The following is a 23,700-nucleotide window of genomic DNA, read 5'->3' on the forward strand; positions in this document are numbered from 1 at the left end:
GTTTCCCTGAAAATAAGACCTCCCCAAATAATAAGCCCAATTAGAATTTTGAGTGTATGCGCTAAAATAAGCCCTCCCTGAAAATATTGCAACACAGCAGCAGCCATGAGGTAACCACGCTCGCCACCTCCTGCACCTCAAAAATAATAAGACTTCTCTGAAAATAGGGCCAAGCGCTTATTTCGGGGGTCAAAGAAAATAAGACCCTGTCTTATTTTCGGGGAAACACGGTATTTATTTATTTGATTTATATTCCCATTTCATTTGTATAATTTGAGGCAGCTTACATAATGCTCCTTTCTAGTTTCCCCACAACAGCCACCTTGTAAAATGATTTGGGCTGACAGGCAATGATTGGGTCAAAGTCACCTACTTGGTTTTCATGTCTAAGGTTAGATTAGAATTCACAGATTCTAGGTTTCTGGTCCAGGACCTTAATCACTCATCCACTCTATGAAATAATAACTAATACAATATTTTTCTCTCAGACCAGTTCTGCAAAAAGATAGTGTTTATAATGAAATACTTACAATACTCACCTTTATCACATTTTCTCCTTTGATCCAGGAAACGGAAGGCTTGGGATTTCCCATTGTAGTACATGGGAAAACAGCCTTCAATCCTTCAATGATTTTCAGATTTGAAGGTGGACGGGTTATTTTCGGCTCTACAATTTTAAAGATCAAAATGAAATGGAGTTTCCCCAGCCAGCATGTTGAAGCCCACAAGTCTCAAAAGTTGCCAAGGATGGACACCCCTGTACTAAAGTTACATTATACTATTACAAGACAATAGGTCCATTTTATCATCAACATCCATACTCTCTTCTAACAAAGCAATGAAAGAGCAATGGAGCTTCCTGGCTATCTCCCAAACATCTATAAAGAGATGGAGGGAAGGCTTTTCAAAGGAGAGTAGAAGTAGGCAACTCACACTATCTCCACGTTTGGAGGAAAATACATGTAGGGGGATCGTGGGAATTCAGGAAAAGTTAACTAAGATTGCAACTTCAGCATTATGAAGAAAGAATTAAGGGCTGGTGCGGAGAAAACATCAATATTGCCACTGCTCAAAAATAGCAATAGCACCTAGACTTATATACCGCTTCCTAATGCTTTACAGCCCTCTCTAAGCGGTTTACAGAGTCAACATATTGCCCTAAACAAACTGGGTCCTCATTTTACCAACCTTGGAAGGCTGGAAGGCTGAGTCAACATTGAACCTAGTGAGATTCGATCTGCCAAACTGCTGGCAGCTGGTGATCAGCAGAAGTACCCTGCAGTACTACACTCTAACCACTACGCCACTGCAGCTCTGAAAAAGCTTAAGCTAGTATTGATTTCACAAATAAAGACATGATGGTAGAACAGCAAATAGAATATAAAATAAAACTTGATTTTTTTTTCCCCAACAAATTTAACAGAGGGTTTAAATCTTGCTCTGAAGCCAATTTTTACATTGCCCAGATTTTCAGAAGCATTTCTAATTTAAACTGCTGGTATTGATCTTCTCAGCCATGTATTGAAAAACATGAGTACAATTCATATTTCTGTGTGTTCAGCGCAACCATGCAATCAAGTTCTGTTAGTTTCTCTTTCTTTCAGAATGGCCACCTTACATTTCAGTGTTTTCTCCCATCTCCTACTCTATGGTATCAATTCCTCCATTGAGCTATGCTTGGAATATGACCTCCTGATGTTTACATGTAATCCTTTTTTTAAAAAAATGATTCTTTATGAAGCTGAAAAAGCTTCATGAGAAACCATACCGGATACCAGCTGAAATACAGTAGAGTTAGGATTAGATAAATTGCTTTATAGCAAGTAGTCTTTGACTTTCAACTGTTTAACAATAGTTCAAAGTTGCAATGACCTAGGAAAAAGTGACTTACAACCTGTACTGGCACTTACAACTGTCATTCCATCCCTGTGGTCACATGATTGCAATTTGGAGATTGGAAACCAGTTCGCATTTAAGATCGGATGCAGTGTCCTGCACTCACATGATCATGTTTTGTGATCGCGATTTTTCAGCCAAAAATGCCTATTAGGGAAACTGGGATCACTTAATGATGGTGTGATTTGCTTAACAACTGTGCATTTCGGTTAATGACTGATGTACAAATTGTCACAAAATCAGGTACAACTTGATTTATGACTGCAGTGACTTATGGATATTCTAATCTGGTCGTAAATGGAAGACTACCTGTATACAGGTAGTCCTCAGCTTACAACTACTAGTACAATGGAGCCCAACATTTCTGTTGCTAAACAAGACAGTTATTAAGTGAATGTTGCTCCATTTTACAACCGTTCTTACCATAGTTGTTAAGTGAATCATTGCAGTTGTTAAGTGAATCTGGCTTCCCCATCCCATTGACTTTGCTTGTAAGAAGGTTACAAAACGTGATCATATGACCCTGGGACACTGCAGCCGTCATAAATATGAGTCAGTTGCCAAGTGTCTGAATTTTGATCACAGGACCATGGGGATGCTGCAATGGTTATATGTGTGAAATAGTCACTTTTTTGAGTGACATAGTATCTTTTGACCCATCACTACACAAACTGTTGTAAGTTGACGATGAGCTCCCCGCTCCCCTCACACAAACACACATATACATGCATGCATAGCGAGAGTTCTAAAGGTGTTTATTCAACCCCCCCCAAACAAGTCCTCAGAAAGCACCCATGTGGTCAGGTACAGTTTCCAATCTCAGCACAAGAAAAGTCTCTAGGAAAACTGAGTCCAATGGGCACACACAAAATCCAGGAAACAATCCGTGAATCAGGAGACACAACAAAAGCACACAAGGACTGGGCACATTGTTCCAGCAACGTTCAGGTCCTCAGGGCGAGATTAAGTAGGTGACACCGGTGTGACTCTTCATGAGGGTTGTTAGACCTACAGCCATCTTTTCTTTTGGATCTTTCGGGAGAGGGGGCGGTATATAAACGCTAATAATAAATAAATAAATAAATAAATCTTTGGCCTGCCACACTTTCTATTATTCTGCTATGCATTTTCTATTGTGGAAAATGGGAGGAGGGATTGTAAGGAGTTACATACTACGTAGCCATAACAAAATTCTTTCTAGGAAGCCAAAGTCATCCTTTGTCTCTGCACCTTTGCACCTGACCGGAATTGGATGGGTGGAACTGCCAGCATGGTTGTGGGAGATTGGACCATGTGATGGACTTGTGGGTATGGGGGCAAGATCTTGAACATTCAACTAGGTGGGGAAAACCGGGAAGCTTTGATTCGGGTTTTCCCAGATGTGCCAACATGGGTCTCTTAATAAATTGGAACTTTGAGCAATGCTTTGCCTTGGACTCTGATTTACTTTTGGATGTTATTTGGAATGCAGACAAAGGGTGAGGCTGCCTCCTCACGGGTAGTCTAGACAACCTGCATTCCACCTACCTCCTATCTGCCCTACATGTCCTTGGAGGAGGTGGTGTTCACACTGTTAACGAGCGATAGTTGCTCCTGGTCCTCGCCTGGAGCCTCCTGGCCAACTCGCTGCAGCTGTGGTTCGCCTCACTCAAACTCAGCCTGTCGCTTGTCTGATCAACCCAGCTGAGGCTGCTCCGTCAGGCTAGCACTCTCTGAGCCTTGATCCGGGCCATCATGCAACTCCATGCTTTCCTCTGCAAATTCAAACTAATCTTCCTCCTCTGAACTCATGTCTGGAAAGGGGCCCGGGGGCAGATCTATGACAGTATCATTTTACTATTGATATTAGGTTGCACGTATTGATAATTTATTCCTTTGCTTGTACTTTGCTTAAATTTGAATTCATACAAAATAAAAATATTAGTACTCAAGTAAAAGATTGCCTTGCGTTCTAGCTCACTTGATCTTTCAGTGACTTTTAATTCAGCAAAAGGATAGGTATACTTACTCATTTTCACTTGTAATGCCCCACAGCTTTCTGCTTCTATTCCTACACCATTATTTGCAGTACAACAATATATCCCATCATCACTGTCTTCCACGCTCAGAATAGTTAGGAGTTGCCCATTTTCTCGTATGGCATATCTAGTATCAAAAAATCTGAGAACATATTAAGATGCATCAAGGAAGAGTTTATTTAAAAGTGCAACTCTGAATGTGCTCCCACACCCTTGGCCTTTACAGTCCAAATAACTGGTTTCAAAAGGTGGGGCTCTTCTAAGATATTTGCCATGCCCAGATTACTTCTTCAAGCTAAGCCTCTTATCTGACTATTGTCCACTCTGCAGCTGTTACTCCGGTCTTCCCATGCCATCCCCAAATACCATTATACATTTTATATTTACCATGCACCTATAAAAATAATGCATGAATTGACTTTATAGAATGCTGCACTCGTGAATAGAATTAAGAGGGAGTGTAATATTATGGGTAGAGACCCGGGATGAAATTCAGCAGGTTCTGACAGGTTCTGGAGAACTGGTAGTGGAAATGTTGAGTAGTTCAGAGAACTGGCAAATATTGCTGGCCCCTGGGGTGGGAATAGAGATTTTGCAGTATCCTTCCCCTGCCACACCCACCACAGAACCGGTAGTAAAAAAAAATGAATTTCAGAACTGGTAGAGACGAATACTGATATTTTCTGAGAGTACCCACATCCTGTGGTCTTTTGTACATTCAATTCATACCTGAGAGGAATGTTATTACGTGTCCAGGTAATCTCTGCCTGGGGAAAAGATTTTACGACACACACAAAGGTGGCTGCCTCTTCAACCAGCGCATCCACAGTCTCAGGAGGGGTGGTGATAATTGGACCTGTGACCAAAAAAAGACCACAAAGGCAGCATAAGAAAATGAATCAGTTTCACATTAAATCCTGCAGCTTGACCAAGCAAAATTTGTACAAATCCAAAACCAATTACACTTGACAGAAAAATAGTCAAGATACAGAGAAAAGACATTCAAATAAATGCATTTATTCATGCATTATCTTATTCTCTCATTCTGGAACGTGAGAAGGTCCTCAGCTTTTCTATAGTACTTCTGAGTATTTCGCGCATCTTTGTAACGTGATCTACTTCTGATCACTGTAATCTCTGGACCAGTGGTGAAATCTAAAAAAAGTTCCTACCTGTTGTGTGGGCATGGCTTGGTGGGGGTCATGTGACTGGGTAGGCGTCGCTATATAGTCATGTGACCGGGAGGGTCAAAAGACAGAAATTCACTTTAACAATGTCCTGCAGGAGCAGGGGGTTCAACTAGATGACCTCCAGGTACCTTCCAGCCCTGGATTGCTGTGCTCTTTCAAGATATCCTCTGAAGCTACGTCTACTGCCAGGTTAGTGGTCCTTCTTCCCTCTCCTTTTTTACTCCCTCTCTTCCTTCTTTCCTTCTTTCTTTCGCAGCACCCACCCCATTTTTGGCCTAGCAGGCCTCAGGAAAGCCTCCTGGGAGCAAAAACAGACTCTCCCCCTGTTTTTGGCCTAGCAGGCCTCAGGGAAGCCTCCTGGGAACAAAAATGGACCCCAAATGCTTAAAAAAAAGTTTTTAAAAAAGTTCCTACCATCACGCAGCACAGCTGACCGTTGGAACTTCTTTTTAGTTTGTTAAGCGTTTTTTTACTACCAGATTGGGCAAACCAGCCTGAACCAGTAGCATTTCACCCCTGCTCTGAACATTAAAAGACTTGTTAAAGATGGCTTCGTTTTCTGGGACCAAGTCTTGCCGATATGAAAGGAAGGTCTCCTTCTATGTGGGTCCTCAGATATGAAAAATGGGAACCACATTCTTTCTCGGTACTTTCTGTTCATCGAAAGGAATCCAGACCCTCCTTGTAGTTACGCTGTTTCAATTTGGATTAGTTTCTGCAATGGTTTGAAATCCTAGTTTAAAGCTTGTGACTATCTGTGTTGGTGTTTTTTTAAAAAAAATTAAAGCCACTTCGACCCTTCATGGATTGGAAAGCAGGATACAAATTATTTTTTTTTAAGTCAATAACATTCTGAATAAACGATTGCTGGTCAGGAACACCATTTTTTCTAATAGCAAAGATTGAGGTCAGGATGAATCACTGAATCACACTTCATGACAGATGGCAAAAATCATAGTTAGCTATGTTATGATGGCCATCCCTAGATCCACACAGCCCAAGAACTTGATAGTGCCGAGCAATGCAATGATCACCTCTCTTAGCACAAACTGTTCGAAAAGATATAAGAAAGGCCTTTTAACTTTCTTCAATATTTATATAAGCCCGGAACTTTAATTCCACTGCACATACCTAATTTCTTTATCCCTGGAAGCTCTGTATATATTACGTATTACATTAGCAGAGATAAACGTAACTCTGGTTAGGCGGGTGGGCCAGCGTGTCCTTGGAAATACATGAAAATGTTTTCATACCACATTTGCTGGATATCTGAAGAATTTATAAATTGTTTTGTTCTTGGAAAATGACATATTGCACACAATTGCCAAAAGGGGGGGAAAAAACCCAGTTCTTTAAAAGATATTGACTGTTGTCGCTGGCATTTGGCATTTGGCCAATGGGCATGCTATGAGTAGAGAAGAGAATCCCCCAAAATTCATAGTATTGCAAAATGATACTATTCTCGTATCACTCTTCTTTTATAAGTACTCTTCAAAAATGCCGAGACTACAGCTCCTAGTAGTGAAAGTCACTCTGATCTGATTTGAAGATTTCCCTTTCTGGTCCACAGTTAGATGAAATTTCAATTTTCAAACTATAGAGCAAAGATATGCATAAGATTCCTAAATTTCTCTTTGATGAGAGGGAAAGCAGCTTGATAGAAGGCAGAGCAAAAAAAGAATTTAGCACTGTGTACTTATTCATCACATATATTTCAGTCTCCTTAAATCTCTTACAAACAAACATTGAAATAATTTAATTGTTGGCGTTGTAATCAATCTTTGTATTGAGACTATTAAATCTATATAAAGACAACGGGATTTCCCCCCCCCCCCATCTGAGTACCTATCTACCATAGAGAAGAGGCTATATCTACCATATATTCCTGAGTCACTGTCATTTTGTTCTGCAAATATGTTTCATTGTATTCTGTATTTAAGTTTTTTTTAAAAAAACATGAAAGGAATTTAAGAATGGATTTGTTTGTTTTTTCTTACAGCAAACATTTCTAAACATAGTTATTGGTCAAATATAGTTTATGATATAGTTTGAAAAATGCAGGAAAGTTTTAAAGAAATGGCGGAGCCAACTAATCATTACAACTGCAAACTGGATACCAATTTATTTGGGAGTAAATTTCGGGAAGACTTCCGGTTTAATTGATCCATAGAGGAGATTGCTGTGCATTCAGCTGGTTCTCAGCAACATGACCTTAAGGGGCCTTCTTTGCATTCAACAATGCAGAGAGCTATCCTCAATATTCTAATCACAACATTAATCAAGGAGATATAGATTATGTCACTTAGTACAAGCATCTGCCTCACTCACATTCCTCAAGCATCTCTGTATCTATGCATATTTACTTAGAAGTCCCAACTGTGTTAAGTGGATTTATTCCCAAGTAAACATTCAACATTGCTGGCTATTTACATTTGGAAAACTGTTTTTGATACATACTATAAACAAAAAAACCTACACAGGGAAATTCATCAGAGCACCAGTCATCGTAATATGTACAAACAAGAGCTGCTCAGTTCTTCCATGGTCATTCTCCAAAGGCAATTACAGATGCGCTCACAGGCAAAACCAGCTCATTTATACAAATCCCAGGAGCTTCTATATCCATCCGAGACCCAGGGCAGGTCCAAGATCGAAAATAAATATGTAACCAGTGGCAAAGCAAAGAGATGACCCGTTATTTATACCTACCTTTCGGCAGCTTCTCTGTCAAGCTGAAAGCAGCCAGGGTGAAGATCTGTATAAGAGGAATGTTTAGCCAATCTTTCATGATTTATCCAGTAGCCGGTTGAGGGAGAGGATTTGTCCCCTTTAGCCAAAGATAGGCATTTTTCTTCTTGGTTGCTTAGTTTTAAAGCATGGTTTGTTGCAAAGTTCTGCTCAGACACTGACTCGTGGGTTCTAAGTATACGCAGGAATCCTCCGACTTGGCTGCAGTGATGGACATGGCCAGCTGGTGTGCTTCAACGTCAGTCAGCATCAACAATGTGGAGGCTCATGAAACAAGAGAGCACAAATCCCCTGGGAATGCCTTTTGAACAAACAGTGGGGAGTACACAATGCCTCAATGCCTTTCTAAAATAATAGCTTGGTCTCGCGCCAATGAAACATGTTGAGCTTCAGCATCATGTAAGAGTGCACTCCTATGGAGATCTTCTTCTCTTTTTAAAGCCTCCTCTTGCTGGACCAAAGCAAAGGTCCATTTTTCCCACATATTCCTGGATGCTTATAAAGTTATACTACTTGATGTATCTCTTGTCTGAAACTATTTGCTCACAGTAGCCAATACTGTAAACTAGCGGCCCCTAATCTTTTGGGCACCAAGGACCGATTCTGTGGAGAGAGGTTTTTTTCTGTGGACCGGAGAGGTCATAGTTTCATGTGCTGCCTGCATGCCACAGATGGGGCTTTACTTATTTGCGCTGCCAGGTTTCTGGCATGCCACAGAGTGGGGGTTGGGGACCCATGCTATAAACTCAAAGTTCATAGGTTTGTTTCATTATTTTGCTGGGCTTTTACTGTATGTTGCTCCCATATAACCAACTCTAAGAAGCATACATAACCTATTCCTGTGATGGCGAACCTATGGCACGTGTGCCACAGGTGGCACGCGGAGCCATTCTGAGGGCACATGAGACGTTGCCCTGTCAGATCCAGTGTGCATGCGCGCACCGGCCAGCTGATTTTCAACCATTTTTCACCCTCTGGAGCCTCCTAGAAAGCTTCTGGAGCCTGGGGAGGGCAAAAAAATTAACATACCGGTCCCACTGGAAATAAAAAAAACAGGCTGTTTCTGGCCTCTGGGGGGCGGGAGGCCATTTTCACCCTCCCTAGGCTCTTAGAAAGCCTCTTGAGCTTGGGGAGGGTGAAAAATGGCCTAATTCCACCATTCCCACCTCAGTTTTATTCCTAAATTTTATGATTGGTTTTATGGTCAGTTTTTAATTTTTATAAATTTGTACAGAGGTTGTTTAATTTGATTTTTAGCTATGTATACGATTGTTTATATGGTTTTAAAATTTATTCCTGTACACCACCCCGAGTCCCTCCGGGAAGAGGGGGCGGTCTAGAAATCTAATAAATTATTATTATTATTATCATCATCATTATTATTATTATTATTATTATTATTATTATTATTATTATTATTATTATTATTAAAACAGACCTACTGGCCCACCGGAAGTCAGAAAACAGGCCGTTTCTGGCCTCCGGAGGGCCTCTGAGGGGGCAGAGGAGACTGGTTTTGCCATCCAAGGCTCCAAGAAAGCTATGTGCGCATGCATGGGGCACCGGGGGGGGGGGGGACATCACGTGCGCATGCGCAGAAGGCCCAGCACGGGGGAGGCATTAAATTATGGGGGTGAGCACACAAGCGCGACCAACAGTGCATGCACGCATGCTTTTGGCACCTGAGGCGAAAAAGGTTCGCCATCACTGCCCTATTCTATAAAATGAGATTTACCATACTCATAACAATTAATCAATAATCCTTAATTCTGTGCCAGGAACAACAAACAAGATAACTATATCCTACATTTGTAGTGGGACCACTTCATAACACACCTATCACCAGGTACTGGTGGAAAACGCAGGTTTTAATCACTTTTCTACAATCTAGCAACTTTACAGTTTTAAAGAAGGAGGGAGCAGTTGAAAAGGTTTCTAAAGAAAGCAGTAGCTTTAAGCATTAGCATTTAGGTTTACGTATCACCCCATAATACTTTACAGCACACTCTGGATGGTTTATAATGCCAGCTTTATTTGCATATTTCCTCCAGCAGTCTGGGTCCTCATTTTACAGATCTTGGAAGGATAGAAGCCTGAATTAATCTTGAGCCCTGTCAGGGCTGAACTGCAGGTTATGGGCAGAGTTTGCCTCCAATACTGCACTGTAACCACAGCGCCACCAGGTCATCACATTGTCATCAAAAGGTGACATTCTCTCATACTCATACAAAAGGGATAGATATCAGTCAGTTTATGAGAATACTATTATTTAGGCATAAATAATATTCACTTAAGCTTAACTTAAATTCACTAATATCCAAAACAACTCAGTAAATCTGAGCAAGTTCAAGAAGTGCAAAATATTGGGCTGTTGTGGAGAAAGATAAAAACATGGAAGACGCAGGAACTGAAAAGAAAGGGAGTAGCTTCTCGAGATGTTTAGCTTCTCAGCCAAGAAGCTTGTTTGACTCCGCTGAAGAAGTTTCTTGGATGAGAAGCAAAATATCTTCAAAGAAAAAACAGAAAGTCCAGTTGCCTCTTGAAAAAGCACCTTTGCGAATGAATGAGATCCACAGCAAAATGTATGTCTGAAGCAGGAAAATAATTATTTAAAATATAATAATAACAATAACAATAAAGTAATAAAATAACTGCAAAGGCAAGCTGCCAGGGATGAGATGATGTCATTTGTGTTCTTAAAATGGCGAGAGATTATCTTCCTGCTGTGGTTAGTAGGATGTGAAGATGGGCCTTGATCAAACCAGTGTGACCACAGCTATTATATTTGATACCTTGTCTAATACAAGATTTGTTTTGCTAATCATTAGACAGGCGTAGATTTCTTTTTCTGACAAAATGTGAGAATGTGGAAAGCTGCTGTCTAGTTCTAAACTACACCTAGTCAGTTATTTTGTTTTTTCCTTGAAAACGTTTGAAGCATCTTGGATGAGACGCACAATGTTTTCAAGGAAAAAAAACCAAGTAAGTCCAGTTGTCTTTTGGAAAAGCACTTTTGGGACAACCATGACCTGGATGATTAAGAATCTCCATGGACATAATTTCCACTGACAATGTTGGTGATAATACAAGCAGAAACTTTGGTCTATGGGCATGCCCTCTTCTTCTCTAGGACTTTGCCTTCCATGGCCATTTCAGTTTGAGCAGTAGGAAAGGCCAGGCATGTCATGTGTATAGAGGCATCTACTCAAATAATGCCTGATCAGCACTCCAAAAAGTACTCATAAACCGTTGAGAGGCTTCTTATATGCAGGGATGTAGCATTCTTCCAACTCATATTATGCCTGTTTTTTAAACAGATTGCAGCACACGTTTCAAACATGCTAGACTTGTAATTTAATTGGAAGCTTTTTTTCTTCAGACAGCTAGTTTTGTCCTGCCTAGGAAATTGATTTTATTTGGAAAAGAGAACCAACTTCTATGACCTCTCCCATCTCCCCCGGGGAGAGGGGGTGGTCTATAAATCAAATAAAACTTAAACTTAAACTTAAGCACATTCTAGGTTTCGGTCAACAAGGATTTTTTCATGACCATACTCCTTACAGTTTTTATTACCTCTCAACAAATTGTTGTTAGTTGCGAAGTCATGTCTGACCCATCATGACCCCATGAACAACGTTCTTCCAGGCCTTCCTGTCCTCTACCATCCTCTGGAGTCCATTTAAGCTCACGCCTACTGCTTCAGTGACTCCATCCAGCCATCTCATTCTCTGTCGTCTCCTTCTTCTTTTGCCCTCAATCTTTCCCAGCATGAGGCTCTTCTCCAGTGAGTCCTTCCTTCTCATTAGGTGGCCAAAGTATTTGAGTTTCATCTTCAGGATCTGGCCTTCTAAAGAGCAGTCAGGGTTCATCTCCTGTAGGAGTGACCGATTTGATCATTAGTATAATCTTTATTGTCATTGTACTTAAATACAACGAAATTGGTTATCATCTTGCAGTCTAAGAGACTCGCACAAGTCATCTCCAGCACCAGAGTTCAAAGGCCTCCATTGTTTGGCGCTCAGCCTTTCTTATGGTCACAGCCATACATTGCAACTGGGAAAACCATAGCCTTGACTATACACACTTTTGATGGCAATTTTCTCAGCAAATATTTTGTCTAATTCTACACCATTTGGGATTTTAAAAAAATAATTTATATTAAATAAGTTTTCAACAGAATAAAAACAAAACTAAATTTGAACTGAAGATTAAAAAGGGGGGAAAGTAATGAGAAAGTGAAAAAGAAATAAAGAAAAAGAAATAGAAGAGAAAGAAAAAGCTAAACACAATACTTAGTAAATAGTAATTAAGTAGCTATAATTTATTTCTTTCCATAATCTACCCTGTATAATTATCAAATCCATAAATTGTCAGTTCATTTTTTAAATCTTTTTTCAGCAAAAACTCTACAAGCGGTCTAATTCTACATCATTATGCATACCCTGAAGGCTGCTTCCCATGAAATAGATGAGGAGCTAGCAGTCTTTCAGAAGAGCACTTAACATATATATATATATTAGCCGATAACCCGGCGTTGCGTGGGTAATTATTTATAGGGGAAATTTTTTTGGACCAAACGTAATTTCTAATGTTGAATTTTCTTCCTTACCAGAGGAAGCCCCCTTGTGGAGTACTGTGAAGCTGTTACCATGACAACTCCACTGTGCTGTACAGTAGAAGTCATTTTATGGCAGTATAGTAGAAGCCATTTTAAGGCACAACAGGCTGTATTTTAACAGAACACACATCCTGAGGAGTTTTAGGGGTGTCTTACCTGTATTTGTTTCCAGAGAGTAAGGCATCTGTGTACCAAGTTTGGTTGAAATTGCTCAAGGCGTTCCAGAGTTATGCTGCAACATACACACACACAGCCGTTTTTATATATATATATATAGATTCAGAAATAGCCCAAAGGACAAATCCCCAGCACAGAACCTAAAACATTCAAATGTCTTGAAAAGTAACCAACCTAACCGCCCCCATCCCTAATGTCTGCACAAATTCAAGCGACCCAACCCTGTGACATTTGAGAGAGCAATTGGTGATTATTTTTCCTGCTGATGGGAGGATAGACAGCCAGGGAATTCACAAATCTCCTCCCCTGCTTGTCCTGAGCCAATACCAGCCCCATTAGTGTACCAGATTACAATTCAGCCATCAGGACAATGCAATTTATGTTAACATAGTTTCGTACTGACTCGAGGACTGGAGTATTAAAGCAGCTGTGAGGGAGAACCTTAGGCCCAACAATGTTATTCACCATGCTAGAAACAGTGATGGTGCAGTGTCTGATCAGAGGAACATAAATTAAGGGGATTCTTTAAAATCAAGATGATTAATAACTAATACAGTTCATTGCATGCAAATTGGCTTTTAAAGTTAAACGTATGATACAGAATAAAATAAAATATATCATGGAATATAATTGCTTAGGTACCTGATCACCTGCTGCATTCAATAAGGTTTTTGCTTCATCAGAATTTGCTTTATTGGATGATTTAAAAAAAACAAATATTCTTATACTTGAAGACAAACAAAACTTGTCAGCTTAAATCCTGAAGCAAATTGCAAAAACAGAGTTATGTCTTGGAAATAGATTCTGAAGTTTGCAAGGCTAAAGGAAGTAGAAGCAAGCGTTAGAAACTGCTGCCAATGGGGATAGAATGGCTTTTCTTTTCATTGATCTTGCCAGCAGCTGTTCCTGTGAACTGAGAAGTGATATGCTCTTTATGCAGGATAAAATTGTAAACTTGCTAGTCTGTTCACAATAAGTAAAATATTTGCTTTATATAAAACAAAAATAATGAGTCTTTCTAAATGTTCTTTATTTGCTTATTGATAATCTGAAAATATCTTGCCATCCACTGTTATTTTTGATTCTAACTCATACTAATGGAAAAAGCCTATTTGCTTTTTGAATAAATAAAGCCCAAATGTAAGTACTTACAAAAAATCTTTAAACGTTTTTAATTATAATTCATTACACAGACACACAGATGTTTAGACTGCTTTTTATCCACCTATCAAGTCCTTCCCAAGGATCTGAGATAGGAAGATTGTTTGATGATGTTAAAAGTATTGTCACAAAATGTAAGCTGTTTCAATAATGCTGCCTTTTGCATTTGACTGAGGAGGGATTTGTCAGTGTCAATGCTCCAGCTGTGTTGAGATTTCACCCAGGGTGCCTATTATTATTGGTACTACCTTTGCTTTCTTTTGTCACAGTCGTTCCACTTTTATTTGCAGGTCTTTTTATTTTGGGATTTTTCTTTAGTTGTTTCTCTTTTATCCTGCTGTCTACATGTACTGTTATCTCCACTATACAGCAATGTTTTTTTTATCTACAATTATTAAGTTTGGGGTGTTGTGTGGCAGGAATAAAGTTTCCCCAAACTTTAAATTCATAAGCAAACAAGATGCTCACATCTATAGAAGCAAAGCAGATATAGCCACAGTTCTATAGGAATGGAAAATAATATTAAATACTGTACGTGCTCTATTAGTGTATATATACATTGTAACACAAAAGGTGGCATGGTTAAGATGCTGGGCTTGTTGGCTGGAAATCTGGCACTCTAGGTTTGAAACCCGAGCGTCATGCAACAGGGTGAACTCCCGTCCTGATGCCAGCTCCTGCCAACCTAGCATGTAAATGCAAGTAGATAAATAGGTACCACTTTGGTGAGAAAGTAAATGCACCATGACATCATACTGGCCACATGACTACGGAGATGTCTTCAGACAGCGCTGGCTCAATAGCTTTGAAATAGAGATGATCATCACCCCAGGTAGTTGGCAATGACTAGTGGAGTAAAATCCTCAGGGACTCCTGTTGTAGGCAAAACCAAACATTTTTGGCTCTAAACATTTTCTTTCCTCCCCTGCTTCACAGAATTAGATGAAGTGTTTCCTAACTTTCTATTACTCCTTCCTCACCTGGTCAGTTTCCTTTTCATCATATGGTGAACCTACATTCCATTTTTACAGTACTTATTTATAAATGTCAGGATTTTTAGTATTTTCCAATTCCTTTTTTAAAAAACATTATTGTCTCTTGGAATAGCTATATCAGTCCACCAAATAAAGTTCTTTTCAATAGTGGCAACATCTGGAATGTTCCATAAAATTTTTGCTCATTTTCAGTATCTTTACCTATAATTTTATGTTCCTAGTCATTTTTATTGACCATGAATCCATACTTCCAACATAAATGCCAGTGTAATATCTTCCTCAATCGTGTCTTCTTTTTTCTAGCCAGCTGTACAATAAATTTGCTATATCCAATTCTTATATGGGCAGACGTATCTTGGATACGTTTTCCCTATCTAGACTGGTCTTTTCTGTTTTAGCTTTGATGACATAGCGTGGGGTACTTTGTCTTTGCCAGCAAAAAGGATTCCTTCTGATTCCTTTCTTAATGTATCATTCTTTTAACCCTGCCATGTTAAACTGAATACATGGGAACAAAATATAATTTCCTTGCTCTGAGAGCTTAAGGGAAGGCTGACTGCGTATATCAGTGTTTTCAAAGTTCTCAATTTTAAGATGTGTGGACTTCAGCTTCCAGAATTCCCTAGTCATAATACATGGGGAAATTGGTACAAGTATGTATATACCATTCTGATATCCATTCCAACAACTACTGAACACTTTAGCTCCTAAAGCAAATAAAGTGCATACAGTCATCTAAAGCGCAAATGTCTGCAAATTCAATACTCAATAAAAAGTTTGAGCCCCATACAATAATATCTGGCTATCCATGTTGAAGGATTCCCGATAAAGATTACATTGGCAAGGAAGTTATATAGATGCTGTGTCTTAACTTAAAGTAGCTTATGCTGCAGGTGTCAAACTCAAGGCCTGGGGGCCAGATCCAGCCCATGAGGTGCTTAGATCTGGCCCATGGGGCAGCCCTGGAAATGGCAAAGGACTGGCCCGCGGTGCCTTTGCCAGTGAAAACAGAGCTTGGGAGGGCCATGGGCTCCACTTTCGCTGGCAGAGGGTTACAGGAGACCATCGTAGCCAAAAACGGAGCTCAGGAACCCGTTTACTCTGGCAGAGTGGTTGAGCCTCACAGGTGCCGCCAACATGAGTGATGTTGAGCTGGCCACACCCACCCTGGCCACACCCACACAACCCTGATGCGGCCCTCAATGAAATCGAGTTTGACATACCTGTCTTATGCCATATCTTCATCTAATAAGAAGCTAAGGAATAGTTGGGGATAACAAGAGTGAAGGAAAGCCCAAAAATTATTATTTAGTCCACACCAGCCAGCTTAGCTGCTCATCATCACTTAATTCAGCAGTAAAGTCCAGAAAGTTACAAAGAGCATTATTTTCTTCTTACATCCAGGACAATTTTCTAAAGAAAGATACTGTAGAGTCACTGTGAAAGTTTGGTGTTCCTAAAGCATCCACCTCATTTTTTCTGTTTCTTTTGAATTCTCCAAATACATCTGTACCCATTTATTTTGTGTGCCTCTAGCAAATACTTACATAAGTCTGTTCAGAAAGAAGTTCTTATTTGTTCCTTGGGATTTCTCCCAAGTGAACTATATACAGGATAGTAGTTTATTCATTTGACAGAATGATGGGCCCAGCAGTTCTGTGTTAGCTGGAAAGCTCTAAACACGGGAGCTTCAAATTTTCCAGGTCTGGTGCCAGCGAGTGATCAGCAGGAAGGGCCAGTATTTGCTGCTTTTGCTAGTTTTGTTTTTTCTCCCCCACAGTAAGTAATGGGAAGAAATGCATTTAGAGCGGCGGGATTAAATATACTCAGTGTCTGGTTCAATGGTGGGGAGCCAAAGAAGAATCAGTTCTGCCTGACAGAAATCCACAATGTTTTCTTCTGGGTCTTTCAGGGATTGGTGGGGCTAAGAGGAATTCAAGGCTGCATTACATCCTCAAAACTCTGACATATTTTTCCAAGCACAAGAGAGAAAATCTCACCCATTTTATGGTCACACTTGTTCACTTCATTCTTTCTTTTTAAAATAAGACTTTATAAAGTGTCAACAGGAAATGAAATACAAGGAAACAGAAGGAGGGGAATTACTTTCCTTGTTTGTTCTTTTTCCTTAAAGGTAAAGGCTCCCCTCGCACACACCATATTTTTCGGAGTATAAGACGCACCAAGGTTTTGAAGAGACAATTTTTTTTAAAAAGTAGGTAGGTAGATAGAGGGATAGAGAGGGAGAGAAAGAAAGAGAAATACGGTAGGTAGGTAGGTAGGTAGGTAGGTAGGTAGGTAGGTAGATAAAGGGATAGAGAGAGAGAGAGAAATAGAGATGATAGATAGATAGATAGATAGATAGATAGATAGATAGATAGATAGATAGATGATAGATAGATAGATGATAGATAGATAGATAGATAGATGATAGATAGATAGATAGATAGATAGATAGAGTAGGTAGGTAGGGAGAGAGAGTGTGTAGGTAGGTAGGTAGAGGGATAGAGAGAGAGAAATAGAGAGAGAGAAATACAGTAGATAGGTAGGGAGAGAGAGAGTAGGTAGGTAGGTAGATAGAGGGATTGAGAGAGAAATACAGTAAATAGGTAGGGATAGAGAGAGAATAGGTAGGTAGATAGAAGGATTAGAGAGAGAAAGAAATACAGTAGGTAGGTAGGTAGAGAGAGTGTGTGTGTAGGTAGGTAGGTAGGTAGGGGGATAGAGAGATAGAAAGAGAGAGAGAAATACAGTAGATAGGTAGTGAGAGAGAGAGTAGATAGGTAGGTAGATAGTGGGATAGAGAGATAAATACAGTAGATAGGTAGGGAGAGAGAGAGAATAGGTAGGTAGATAGGATAGAGAGAGAGAGAAATACAGTAGGTAGGTAGGTAGAGTGTGTGTAGGTAGGTAGGTAGAGGGATAGAGAGAGAGAAATAGAAAGAGAGAAATACAGTAGATAGAGAGGGAGAGAGAGAGAATAGATAGGTAGGTAGGTAGAAGGATAGAGAGAGAGAGAAATACAGAAGGGAGGGAGGGAGAGAGTGTGTTAGGTAGGTAGGTAGGTAGGTAGGTAGGTAGGTAGGTAGGTAGGTAGAGGGATAGAGAGAGAGAGAAATAAAGTAGGTAGGTAGGGAGAGAGAGAGTAGGTACAGTAGGTAGGTAGATGTTTCCAGGTGTATTTATCCATGTGCTGGAGAAGGAAATCGCTGACAAACCTTAAGACTTCATTTCTGCTGGAACAGCACTTGATCAATGTAATTCTCATCAGTTAAAGAGCTTTCCAAAAGGGGTAAAAAAAAGTTTTTGCACTCTGCAAATATCCCCAAAACGGCCTGTTTTTCACGAAAACTGAGACATTTTTTCAAATAAAAGGCATGAATAGCCTTGGGGGGGGGGGGCTTAAAGAGTGCTCCTGGGGGGGGCAAAAACAAGCAAAAAACGGCCCGTTTTCCACAAAAATGGGACTGTTTTTTGTCAAAAAAATTGCATGCATACCCTTATGGAGGCTTATAGAGTGCTGCTGAGGGCTGGGGGGGGGGGCAAAAACGGCCCATTTTTTTGCTTATTTCTGCCCTCCCCAGCCCCCAGGAGCTCTCTGAAAGCCTTCATAAGGGTATGCATGGTCATTTTGGTGAAGTGGCAGGGCTTCAGGAGGCAAAAAATGCTATATTCGATGTATAAAATGTATAAGATGTATAAGGCGATGTATTTGATATATTCGATGTATAAGACGCACCCAGATTTTCAGCCTCTTTTTTGAGGAAAAAAAGGTGTGTCTTATACTCTGAAAAATACAGTATGTGCTAGTCATTCCAGACTCTAGGGGGAGATGCTCATCTCCGTTTCAAAGCCGAAGAGCCAGCATTGTCCGAAAACTTCTCTGTGGGCATGATTAAATGCCAAAGGCACGCAGAACACTGTTACCTTCCTACCAAAGGTGGTTCCTATTTTTCTACTTGCATTTTTACATGCTTTCGAACTCCTATGTTGGCAGAAGCGGGGACAAGTAATGGGAGCTCACTCCGTTACGCAGCGCTAGGGATTCAAACCGCCAAACTGCCGACCTTTCTGATTGACAAGCTCAATGTCTTAGCCAATTCTTTTTCCTTAGCTACTCCATTTGTTCATTCAACAACCTGATTGCTTGTTTTTTTTGTTGAATGAGTTTACTTGCCTAATGACATGTTGAATCAGTCAGTTCATCACAACAGGTTTCATTTGTAAAAAATAAGCCATTGTCTCAATTCATTTCTTCATGATAAAAACGTGCATCTCTTTTGATGGCATGAAAGGAATTGACTCATCTTATTCAGGATTCAGGTAGCTCCTTAGCTGAGAACATGTGAACAAAGTCTCTCCCTAATTCAATCCATTTTCCAGATCAGTTTATTTGAAAGATCAATTGAATTAGGGAGAGGCTTTCTCAGCAATAGGCTATTTGTCTTCCTTTACTGCAGATAGATCGCACCAAACTTTTCTGGAGCTTTTTTTCAGTAAAGACAAGTGATTAAAGGAAACCAACACTGAATTAAGGTGACTGCCTCCTGCTCAAAAGTTAGCGAAGGAAAATGTCCATTACCATCATCCCAGTAAATCTGAGGTGTTCCTTCAGTTTTAAAGTTAAATTATTGGGGGCTTGGAGAGAATCAGCATTTCTGTCAAGTACATAGAATCATATTATTTTAAGCATGAAGACTGGAAAATGTGGACTCTTGAAAATGGCACCTCAGGTAATAATGTCTTTCAACCAGATAGGTCTTGATGAATATGGATAATGAATCCCATGAATGGTTGCATTATTCAAATTCACATTACTCATGAGATATTTCTATGGAAAATATGGTAATTGATCCCAGCTTTATGGAAATAAGCAATAAAAACGAAATTAAACAGAATTTTTACATGTATGTTACAGCAAGGGATAAAAAGAAGATAATTTAAATGTAATGTTCGCAAAGTTACACAGTACTGTAATTATAGAAAGCAAAATAAATGCAAACAATTCTAACTATCCCTAAAGATATGCTTACAGTGATGAAAACATCCTTATATCTTTCAAAACATTTAGCAGTGCAGGATCAATTGTTTTCTCTTTCTTTTTTTTTAAACAAAGTTTTATTGGTTTTTAGGAAATAAAAAGGAAAAGGGTGTTGGAAAAGGTTACAAATTTTGGCAGTTGCAATATGCGGCAGGTGTCCCCTCCCCCCATACTCATAGTATACATTTAAACAAAATTCAATACAAAATAACAATATTTAGTCAGCATATAAATTCATATAGTAGTTTCAATCAATTTATATCAGGCAGATTTTCTTGTTCATTTTTGTGATCTGAGTTTCCTTGGTATTGCCCCTTCTCCCCCCGCCAGCAGAGCTCCGGCCCCTCCCATGTCCTGTATGTCTGTTGTAAGATCATCTGGTTTATCTAGGAGTGCTTTGTTTTTTTCCATAAAGGCCTGAGCCTCTATGGTTGTATTAATTCTAACTCTTGTATCCTCCCAGAATATTAACATACCTTCAGGCATCAGCCATCTGAACCACACCCCCTTCTGGTAAAGTTTCTTCGCTAATTGCGAATAATTTTTTCTTTTCTCCCTCACTTTCTTGGGGATCTGTTTCAGAATGGTTATTTCTCCATCTTGGTATTTCAAAACTTGCCCCCTTTGTGCACTCAGAATTTCATCTCTTGTAGTCTTTCTAAGAAACTTGATGTGTACTTCCCTGGGTACATTGTGTGTTCTAGCATAGGCTGAATTTACTCTATAAACCAGGTCTAATTCCCACCCCATCTGTTGCTTCTCTTTCTGAATGTATTCAGCCAAAATGTTTGTCATAATGTCCCTTAAATCTTCATCATCTGTCTCAACCACATTTTGAAATCTAAGAAAAAAAGACATTCTTTCAAATTCTGTTTTCATCTGGTGGATCTCAAGTTCTTTGTTCCCCTTCTGCACCCCTTCCATCTCCCCCTTCATCTCAGCCATCCCCCCCTCCAAAAGATCCAGTCTCTGTGAATTTTTACTGGTCTGGTCCTGGTTCTCTTTAAGCTTTTCTTTCATCTGCTTCAGTTGACTTTTTATCTCCTCTTGTCCCTTTAAGATTTGTTGAAACATTTGTTGGAAGTCCGCCTCAGTAGTTTTAGGCTGCATCAGGGTTGTTATCGTTGATTGTGTACTGGGACTAGATGCTGCAGATGTCGGGGCAGAGGAAGCAAAGCCCGGCTTCCCCGGGGGTGGTTTTTTAGGAGGCATTGTATGAGCAATAAAGAGTTCAAAGTCAATACAGAGAGAGATCAATCAGGGAGGGGAAACCGCCAAGAGAGTTCGAGAGACTAAAGGTCCAGGCAGAAGGAGATTTTTCTGGTCACAATTTCTGGCATTAGAGTAATAAGTCCTTACTCCAGGGAATCCAAACCAGCAAGAGATTTATCTGAGTCGCATGGAGACAACGGCAGGAAGCCTGAAGTTCTGTAGGTGGAGTCAGTTTTCACTGTTTATAAAGACAACGGAAGTGTGCCATCTTGCCCTGCCAGCTTCGGGGTTAAGAGGCATAACAGAAAGTTTTCAAAGTTCCAAAAGTTTTCAGATCATCATTTCATTTATAAGGTTATATTCCAAAATTAGCCTTTGCTATGAGCGTGGAATCATTGATTGGCTCTCTCCCTCCTCCTCCTCCAGGGCTGAGAGCAAAAACAGTTTACAGCCGCCTGTCCGAGGGGGGGGGGAAATCCCCCTCCCTCCAGCTGCGCTTCTTCAAACCAAATTGAAAACAGTTTTAGGTATGGCTGGCAGTTTCTTTAAAAGCAAACAAGGGAATGAGGAGAAGTTTCCGCCTCACCGCACAGCAACCGCGTCCTTCGGATTGCTCATTCTTCCAGCAGCTTCCTCACGAAGGCGCCAGAGCGCCTCTCCATCATGCTTCCCGGTGCCTAGGGCGATGCAGGCCCCCCCCCGGCCGCCGCCGACTCAGGGGATCCCCCGCGGTGCTTCCCCTTCGGCAGGAGCCTCTACGGGGCGTCCTGTGCCCCCCAAGAAGTGAGGGGCCCACCAGGAGAGCGCGGGGCGAGCAAAGCTTGCCCGTCGCGATCAGCCGCCGGAACCGGAAGAATTGTTTTCTCTTTCTTTACATCTTCTTACATATTTAGGTAAATGCAGAGTACTTTATCCAAGTCTTCGTGAATTTGCTTGCTTCAATCAAGGTTAGGTGCAACATTTTTTGCTTCACAACTTCTACCACTCAAAAACACATCTGAGAGTAAAGCTCTTCACCTGCACATTACTGTTTTCCTCTGGCAAAACCTTCCTTTTCTCCATGAGCTGCGGTGGCGCAGTGGTTAGAATGCAGTACTGCAGGCTACTTTTGCTGACTGCCAGCTGCTTGAAATTTGGCAGTTCAAATCTCACCAGGCTCAGATTGATTCAGCCTTCCATCCTTCCGAGGTCAGTAAAATGAGGACCTAGATTGTTGGGGGCAATATGCTGACTCTGTAAACCGCTTAGAGAGGGCTAAGATATTTAAGTCTAAATGCTATTGCTATTGATATTTTGCACATGCCAAGCTTAACAGCATCTAAAATTGCAATGGCAATTGTGCATGGTCTAACATCAACTGTACATGCAATGCCTTGCTTATTCTGATTTTATTTGATTACACTCCCGATTGTTTCTATTGCACGCAAATGGTGTATTTAAAACCACACCTAAAATGTGCAAAAGATGCATTTTTTAACATTTGTAAAAACAGTGCACAGTTTACTGTTTACTATTTTATTGCATATGTGAGCCCTGAACATTATACTGTAACCTATGGGTTGGAACAATGCATTAAATTAATTTTAACAAATTATATTTCTTAACTAATAGCAAATTTGCCTTCCCATCTGGCCTGAAAAGAATAAATTACACAGACTGAACCGTAACACCTCTCCATAAATACTTGGGTCCTGACATTTAAGAAAGGTGCCAGGGTGAGGCTCATTTAACAGTTGCACACCTGTCCAGGAGCTACTGCAATGAGATCAGCCCCTAACAAAGACCACAAAACAGTTGCCAAGCTTTGAGTTGCAAACAAAACTTCAGCCAAGTCAATGCAACGAGCTCGACAAGACACAAGTGTTCTGTCTTTTTATAGCCATCTCAAACTTCTGGATTGTTCTTTGTGCAGTTGACAATGAAACGTAACTCTTTTATGAAGAGTTGAAGCTGCACTATACTGAGCAAATCATTTGTCATGATCAAATCATTCACCTTCCTGAATCATGCCAGTTATTATTGATGGCTTTTCTCCATGGAAGAAATGGGGATAATATACTTTTCTAGAAGATACTTGCCATCAGCTCTGATTTTCAGACATGGAGGTAGAAACAAGAAATACAGTATCTGGTGTGCCACTGCTTCCTTATCTAAGGACTAAAGTATGAATGCTCCCCTTCCAGTGCTGCCGAGCATCATGCTAAAAATAATCTAGGGCTTTTTTTTTGGGGGGGGGGGAACAGTATAAAAATGCAACAGTCAATCCACCAATTAACCCAGTATTGTTTGGAAAGAAGGCCATTGTTTTTAATCATCCCCATATTATTTTTTATCTAAAAAATATAAGAAATAAAGTGTAGTGGGCTTGCTAAGTTAAGTGAGTTTTGCCTCATTTTACAACCTTAGTTGCCACAATTAAGTGAATCACTGTAGTTGTTAAGTTAGTAACTTAAGTTCTTCAGTGAACCTGGCTTCCCCATTGACTTTGCTTGTCAGAAGGTCGCAAAAGGGGATCACATAACCCTGGGACACTGCAACCGTCATAAATATGAATCAGTTGCCAAGCATCTGAATGTTGATCATGTAATCATGGGGATGCATCAATGGTTATAACTGTGAAAAATAGCCATAAGTCACTTTTTCA

General features: G+C 40.2%; 1 protein-coding gene across 4 annotated transcripts in view; it reads right to left on the bottom strand.

The window, feature by feature from the left end:
- The window catches only part of MUSK (muscle associated receptor tyrosine kinase), a 46,374-nt gene extending 38,312 nt beyond the window's left edge, over nucleotides 1–8,062 (bottom strand). For 2 of the 4 annotated variants that reach the window (XM_081943385.1, XM_081943386.1), the window contains exons 1-4: nucleotides 7,814–8,062; nucleotides 4,644–4,770; nucleotides 3,905–4,056; nucleotides 540–667 (exon numbers count right to left, since the gene is read on the bottom strand). In XM_081943385.1, the coding sequence (XP_081799511.1) occupies nucleotides 540–667; nucleotides 3,905–4,056; nucleotides 4,644–4,770; nucleotides 7,814–7,892 (486 nt within the window). In that variant the 5' untranslated portion in view covers nucleotides 7,893–8,062. Of the gene's footprint in view, nucleotides 1–530; nucleotides 668–3,904; nucleotides 4,057–4,643; nucleotides 4,771–7,813 lie in introns of all 4 variants that reach the window. The other 2 variants (XM_081943384.1, XM_081943383.1) reach the window with 1 other exon arrangement.
- Between the last annotated feature and the right edge of the window lie 15,638 nt (nucleotides 8,063–23,700).

This window comes from Natrix helvetica (genome assembly GCF_964273705.1).
Source record: "Natrix helvetica genome assembly, chromosome: 2".
Lineage (NCBI taxonomy): Eukaryota > Metazoa > Chordata > Lepidosauria > Squamata > Natricidae > Natrix > Natrix helvetica.